This window comes from Neovison vison, chromosome 3 (genome assembly GCF_020171115.1).
Source record: "Neovison vison isolate M4711 chromosome 3, ASM_NN_V1, whole genome shotgun sequence".
NCBI classification, from domain to species: domain Eukaryota; kingdom Metazoa; phylum Chordata; class Mammalia; order Carnivora; family Mustelidae; genus Neogale; species Neogale vison.
The window spans coordinates 110,447,142-110,455,509 of NC_058093.1; the positions used below are offsets into that span (position 1 = coordinate 110,447,142).

At 39.6% G+C, this 8,368-nt stretch overlaps 1 protein-coding gene across 1 annotated transcript; it reads left to right on the forward strand.

The window, feature by feature from the left end:
* The first annotated feature begins 5,080 nt into the window (after nt 1-5,080).
* On the forward strand, nt 5,081-5,568 carry LOC122901879 (tubulin beta chain-like). The gene is given in 2 exon segments (XM_044240956.1): nt 5,081-5,197; nt 5,199-5,568. Coding segments are annotated over 2 exon segments (348 nt in total). The 3' UTR covers nt 5,430-5,568.
* Nucleotides 5,569-8,368: the final 2,800 nt, after the last annotated feature.

Sequence of the window (8,368 nt, forward strand, 5' to 3'; positions counted from 1 at the left end):
ATGCTATTAGGACAATTTCCAGAGACTTAAAGTGGTTGATTTTTAAATATTTTTTCATCAGTTATGCTCATTTCACTGGAGAGTGTATCTGTAGATCTTTGAAACCCTGGAAATTTCCAACGTGAAGAAAATATTCTGTATCTTAATTGGGATAGTCATCATAAAGTTATATACTTTTATCAAATGAATAAATTATAAATACAATTTCTGCATTTCTTCATATGCCATCTTTAGCTCAATTAAAATGTGCAGGGTCTATATGAATATTAACAAAATTCTAATGTAAAAATTTTAAAAAAATAATAATGCTGTGAATACAGAGAAAAAACACACTATGATCTTGGTTGATTCACCAGTCTCCAAACAAAAAAGTAACAGCACACATAAACATAAAAAACAGATATTTAACATAAGGTGTTTTATTGCTGTTGTTGTTTTGCTCAAATGTCGTAATTGCAGAGAAATTAAATAGGAAACAACAACAACAAAAAACAATACCAAAAGTCTCCTCTATCTGCAGACTGGAGACAGATAAACCCTAAATGGAATCTGAAACACAATGGGCTTCTGACCCTGGAGTTCAAGCCAGAAAGCAGATACAATCTAAAGCAGAAAGAAGTAAAGGAAACACCCTGACTCCACTGTTCCTCTCATTGCCCAGTCCTACACTGGTGCATCTTCAGAGAGAAGCAGTTGATTTATTTTTTAGAAGATTTTATTTATTTACCTGAGAGAGTGAAAGAGTGAGAGCATGAACAGAGGGAGGGGCGGGGGAGAGGGAAAAACAGGCTCCTCACTGAGCAGGGAACCCAATGCAGGGCTCCATCCCAGGATTCTGAAATCATGACCTCAACCAAAGGCAGATGCTTAACCAATTGAGTCATCCTGGCCCGGAGGAAAGAAACCAGTTGAAGTGGAAGCTTAGGACACACAATCTGCAGGAATTAGGTCAGAAAACAGCAGAAAAAGGGGTTAATACTCAAAATATATAAAGACCTACAACTTATCAACAAAAAAAGAAAAAAAAAAAAGCCCTGTTAAAAAATGGGCAGAAATATATATATATATTTTTTTTCTCTTGTCATATACTTGTATCAGTCTTTATATCTCTTTTTGTTTGTCTACTTCATAAATCTTTCCTTGGGGCCAATCTGGGCTGAACCTTCTTTTTCATCTTCCCTCTCTTTCCTGTCTGTCTGTCTCTCTCTCTCTTTTTGTTTTCTCTTCTTTTCTTTCTTTTTCTTTTTCTTTTTCTTTTCTTTTCTCTCTCATTTGGGTGGGGAATCCTGATTGCTCAGAAGTGTTTCAGGGTGCACCTTGACTGCACCACAGTTGATACATCCAGCTATATCTGTTCAGTCATCTCCCACCAAAATGACTAGGAGGAGGAATGCCCAATAGAAGAAAAATACAGAGGATGGACCTTCTGCAACAGAGCTAACAGCTATCAACATAGACAATATGTCGGAAAGAGAATTCAGGCTAACAATTATCCAGGCAATAGCTAGGTTGGAGAGAGCCATGATGACCAAACAGAATTGATTAGGGCTGAACTGAAAGTGACCAGGCAGGATGTTCACAATGTTAGGGAGGAGCTTAAAGCTATCAGGGTGGAGGTTCACAATGCTCTCAATGAGTTCCAATCTAATCTAAACTCTCTCAAAGCTAGGGCAACTGAGACAAAAGATAGAATTAGTGATCTGGAGGAGAAACAGGTAGAGAGAAAGGATCAGGAGGAAGCCTGAAACAAACAGCTTAGAAACCACGAAAACAGAATCAGGGAAATAAATGATGCCATGAAACGTTCCAACATCAGAATTATTGGAATCCCTGAAGGGGAGGAGAAAGAAAGAAGTCTAGAAGATATAGTAAAACAAGTCCTTCATGAAAATTTTCTCAATCTCGCGAATGGAACCAGCATTCATGTACTAGAGGCTGAAAGGTCTACACCCAAGATTATACATTCCAAAAAAAATCACGACACCTGATAGTCAAATTGAGGAATTATAATTGTAGGTATAATCTCTTGAAAGCCACCAGGGCAAAGAGGCTCCTTACTTACAGAGGGAAACCCATCAGAATAACGTCATACCTATCCACAGAGACCTGGCAACCAGAAGAGGCTGGCAAGATATATTCAGGGCAGTAAATGAGAAGAACATGCAGCCAAGAATACTTTATCCAGCAAGACTGACATTCAAAATGGATGGAGAGATAAAGAGTTTTCAAGACCGGCAAGGCTTAAAAGACTATGCAACCACCAAGCCAACACTGCAGGAAATATTAAGGGGGGTTCTATAAAAGAGGAAAAATCCCAAGAATAGCATTGAACAGAAATATAGAGACAGTCTACAGAAAGAAAGACTTCAAAGGTAACTTGATTTCAATAAAAATGTATCTATCAATAATCACTCTCAATGTGAATGGCCTAAATGCACCCATAAAATGGCACAGGGTTGCAGATTGGATAAAACAACAGGACCCATCCATATGTTGTCTACAAGAGACCCATTTTGAACCTAAAGATACACGCAGACTGAAAGTGAAGGGATGGAGAAGCATCTTTCATGCTAATGGGCCTCAAAAGAAGGCTGGGGTAGCGATTCTCATATCAGATAAATTAGACTTCAAACTAAAGACTGTAGTCAGAGATACAGAAGGACACTACATAATCCTTAAAGGGACTATCCACCAAGATGATCTAACAATTGTAAATATCTATGCTCCCAATATGGGAGCAGCCAATTACTTAAGAAAACTGTTAATCAAGATAAAGAGTCATATTGATATGAATACACTAATCATAGGAGATCTTAACATGCCTCTCTCAGAATTAGATCATCGAAGCAGAAAATCAATAAAGAAACAAGAGCATTGAATGACACATTGGACCAGATGGACCTCATAGATATATACAGAACATTCCACCCTAAAACAACAGAATACTCATTCTTCTCAAGTGCACACGGAACCTTCTCCAGAATAGACCACATACTGGGTCACAACAGGACTCAACCAATACCAAAAGATTGAGATTATTCCTTGCATATTCTCAGATCACAATGCTTTGAAACTGGAACTCAATCACAAGGAAAAGTTCAGAAGGAACTCAAACACTTGTAAGCTAAAGGCCACCTTACTTAAGAATGCTTGGATCAACCAGGAGATCAAAGAAGAACTGAAACAATTCATGGAAACCAATGAGAATGAAGACACTTCGGTCCAAAACCTATGGGATACAGCAAAGGCGGTCCTAAGGGGAAAATACATAGCCATCCAAGCCTCCCTCAAACAAATTGAAAAATCCAGAACACACCAGCTGTCTCTACACCTTAAAGAACTGGAGGATCAACAACAAATCAAACCAACTCCACACATAAGAAGGGAAATCATCAAGATTAGAGCTGAGATCAATGAGGGAGAAACCAGAGATACAGTAGAACGTATCAATGAAACTAGAAGCTGGTTTTTTGAAAGAATCAATAAGATCGATAAACCATTGGCCACACTAATCCAAAAGAAAAGAGAGAAAGCCCAAATTCATAAAATTATGAATGAAAAGGGAGAGTTCACAACTAATACCAAGGAAGTAGAAACAATCATCAGAAGTTATTATCAACAGTTATATGCCAATAAGCTTAGCAACCTAGATGAAATGGATGCATTCCTGGAAAAACATAAACTACCAAAACTGAACCAGGAAGAAATTGACAACCTGAATAGACCAATATCTAATAACGAGATTGAAGCAGTGATCAAAAACCTCCCAAAAAACAAGAGCCCAGGACCTGATGGATTCCCTGGGGAATTCTACCAAACCTTCAAAGAAGAAATAACACCTATTCTCCTGAAGCTGTTTCAAAAAAATTGAAGCAGAAGGAAAACTTCCAGACTCTTTCTATGAAGCCAACATTACCCTGATCCCCAAACCAGGCAAAGAACCTACCAAAAAGGAGAATTTTAGGCCAATATCACTGATGAATATGGATGCTAAGATTATCAACAAGATCCTAGCAAACAGGATCCAATAGCACATTAAAAAGATTATCCACCATGATCAGGTGGGATTCATTCCTGTGCTACAAGCATGGTTCAACATTCGCAAATCAATCAATGTGATGGAACAAATTAATAAGAGAATAGAGAAGAACCACATGGTCCTCTCAATTGATGTAGAAAAAGCATTTGACAAAATCCAGCATCCATTCCTGATTAATACGCTTCAAAGTATAGGGATAGAGGGGACATTCCTGAACGTCATCAAATCTCTCTATGAGAGACCCACAGCAAATATCATCCTCAATGGGAAAAAGCTTGCAGCCTTCCCATTGAGATCAGGAACAAGACAAGGATGCCCACTTTCACCACTCTTGTTCAGCATAGTTTTAGAAATCCTAGCAACAGTAATCAGACAACAAAGAGAAATAAAAGGTATCCAAATTGGTAATGAAGAAGTCAAACACTCTCTCTTCGCAGATGACATGATTCTTTATATGGAAAACCCAAAAGACTCCACCCCCAAACTACTAGAACTCATACAGCAATTCAGCAGTGTGGCAGGATACAAAGTCAATGTGCAGAAATCAGTGGCTTTCTTATACACTAACAATGAAAATACAGAAAGGGAAATTAGAGAATCGATTCCATTTACTATAGCACCAAGAACCATAAGCTACCTGGGAATAAACCTAACCAAAGAGGTAAAGGATCTGTACTCGAGGAACTACAGAACACTCATGAAAGAAACTGAAGAAGACACAAATAGATGGAAGACCATTCCATGCTCTTGGATCGGAAGAATAAACATTGTTAAAATGTCTATACTGTCTAGAGCAATATATACTTTTAATGCCACTCCAATCAAAATTCCACCGGTATTCTTCAAAGAGCTGGAGCAAATAATCCTAAAATTTGTATGGAATCAGAAGAGACCCCGAATCGCTAAGGAAATGTCGAAAAACAAAAATAAAGCTGGAGGCATCACGTTACCTGATTTCAAGCTTTATTACAAAGCTGTGTTCACCAAGACAGCATGGTACTGGCATAAAAACAGTATTTAGGGGCAATATTCAGGGGCCGCATGTCCATGAAGGAGGTGGACAAGCAGATGCTGAACGTCCAGAACAAGAACAGCAGCTACTTCATGGAGTGGATCCCCAACTACGTGAAGACCGCCGTGTGTGACATCCCGCCCCTGGGGGCTCAAGATGTCTGCCACCTACATCGGCAACAGCACGGCCATCCAGGAGCTGTTCAAGTGCATTTCAGAGCAGTTCACGGCCATGTTCTGGTGCAAGGCCTTCCTGCACTGGTACACTGGCGAGGGCATGGACGAGATGGAGTTCACCGAGGCCGAGAGCAACATGAACGACCTGGTGTCCGAGTACCAGCAGTACCAGGATGCCACGGCCGAGGAGGAGGTGGCCTAGAGCTGTTACCTGGAGAAGCGCGTGGAAGTGGTGTGAACACTTTATTCACTCACAATCTGTTCTCTGTGTGCACTTGCTCTCCTTCCTGTCTTGATGTCACGTTCCTGTCCAGACGCCGCCATTAAAGCATTTTCATAGTGAAAAAAAAAAAAAAAAAAAAAAAAAACCCAGTGGAACAGAGTAGAGAGCCCAGATATGGACCCTCAACTCTATGGTCAATTAATCTTCGACAAAACAGGGAAAAATATACAGTGGAAAAAAGGCAGTCACTTCCATAAATGGTTCTGGGAAAACTGGACAGCTATATGTAGAAGAATGAAACTCGACCATTCTCTTACACCATACACGAAGATAAACTCAAAATGGATAAAAGACCTCAACATGAGACAAGAATCCATCAGAATCCTAGAGGAGAACATAGGCAGTAATCTCTTCGATATCAGACACAGCAACTTCTTTCAAGATATGTCTCCAAAGGCAAAGGAAACAAAAGCGAAAATAAACTTTTGGGACTTCATCAAAATCAAAAGCTTCTGCACAGCAAAGGAAACAGTCAAAAAAACAAAGAGGCAACCCACGGAATGGGAGAAGATATTTGCAAATGACAGTACAGACAAAAGGTTGATATCCAGGATCTATAATGAACTCCTCAAACTCAACACACACGAAACAGGCAAACATATCAAAAAATGGGCAGAAGATATGAACAGACACTTCTCCAATCAAGACATACAAATGGCTATCAGACACATGAAAAAATGCTCATCATCATTAGCCCTCAGGGAGATTCAAATTAAAACCACATTGAGATATCACCTTACACCAGTTAGAATGGCCAAAATTAACAAAACAGGAAACAACATGTGTTGGAGAGGATGTGGAGAAAGGGGAACCCTCTTCCACTGTTGGTGGGAATGCAAGTTGGTGCAGCCTCTTTGGAGAACAGTGTGGAGATTCCTCAAGAATTTAAAAATAGAGCTTCCCTATGACCCTGCAATTGCACTCCTGGGTATTTACCCCAAAGATACAGATGTCGTGAAAAGAAGGGCCATCTGTACCCCAATGTTTATAGCAGCAATGGCCACGGTTGCCAAACTATGGAAAGAACCAACATGCCCTTCAACGGATGAATGGATAAGGAAGATGTGGTCCATATACACTATGGAGTATTATGCCTCCATCAGAAAGGATGAATACCCAACTTTTGTAGCAACATGGACGGGACTGGAAGAGATTATGCTGAGTGAAATATGTCAAGCAGAGAGAGTCAATTATCATATAGTTTCACTTATTTGTGGAGCATAACAAATATCATGGAGGACAAGGGGTGTTAGAGAGAAGGGAGTTGGGGTAAATTGGAAGGGGAGTTGAATCATGAGAGACTATGGACTCTGAAAAACAATCTGAGGGGTTTGAAGTGGCGGGGGGGTGGGAGGTTGGGGTACCAGGTGGTGGGTATTATAGAGGGCACGGATTGCATGGAGCACTGGTTGTGCTGAAAAAAATAATGAATACTGTTTTTCTGAAAATAAATAAATCGAAAAAATTTTTTAAAAGGTGGGGGCAGAAGTCTTGAATAGACATTTCTGCAGAATGATGCACAAATGACCAATGTACATATGGAATGACACTCAGCATCACTAATACTGGAGAAGTGTAAATCAAAACTACAAAGAGATCTCACCTGAGATCTCACAGTAATTATGGTGATTACCCTAAATAGGAAAAAAAGAAAGAAAAAGAGAAAATAACAAATGTTAGCATGTGGAGAAATTATAGCCCTGTGCACTGTTTATAGAATTGTAAAATGGTACAATTGGTTTAGAAACATTATGGCGTTTCCATAAAAAAAAAAATTAAAAATAAAACCACAGGGGTGCCTGGGTGGCTCAGTGGATTAAACTGCTGCCTTCGGCTCAGGTCATGATCTCAGTGTCCTAGGATCGAGCCCCGCATCCGGCTCTCTGCTCAGCGGGGAGCCTGCTTCCCCTTCTCTCTCTGCCTAACTCTCTGCCTACTTGTGATCTCTCTCTGTCAAGTAAATAAATAAAATCTTTTAAAAAAAAACAAAAAAAACACATATTATGATTCAATTTCTTAACTCAACTCCAGAGCTCTCCTGGAGATGTTTTTGTTCATGGATAGTTGTCTAATGTTAGACGGATATTGTTAATGGATAGCCAACCATCTTGGTGATGTCATCTCTGTTTAGCAGACTAAATGAGACAATTTTATCAATTTTTAATAAAATGTCTGGCAAATGGGAGGTTCTCAGAAAGGTTAGCTGCTATCAGCATTCCTATTACTAATGTTTTATTTCTTAATTTTGCAAAATAATCATGAATTATCTTAAAGACTGTTCTTGCCAGCTCCCATCAGAGCCTAAGCTATTTCTTCCTCAGTACTGTCTGTACAGGGAAACTACCATCTTCCCTCCATCAAACCTGGGCAGTCTGACCCTGATTGTTTGATTCTGGATATATGTTCATGGAAAGTCAAGATAAAATATAATAATATTTTGACCTAGGAAACCTAAAAACTAAAGTATTCTTCCGTATGTATTATTACCAAAACATGAGCAAACTGAGTTGCAAACATGGGCTAATAGACACAGCATTTACTTTTTGAGAGTGAGAACCATGGCAATAGCTAAATTAAAATACAGTATGTTGAATATAATACTGCATAGAAGAACGTTACCACATTTGTTCCCACTATAATAATGAAGGTAAATTGTGGTTAAATCTTATTTATGGGGACGCCTGGGTGGCGCAGTTGGTTGGACGACTGCCTTCGGCTCAGGGCGTGATCCTGGAGTCCCAGGATCGAGTCCCACATCAGGCTCCCAGCTCCATGTGGAGTCTGCTTCGCTCTCTGACCTTCTCCTCACTCGTGCTCTCTCTCACTGTCTCTCTCTCTCAAATAAATAAATAAAATCG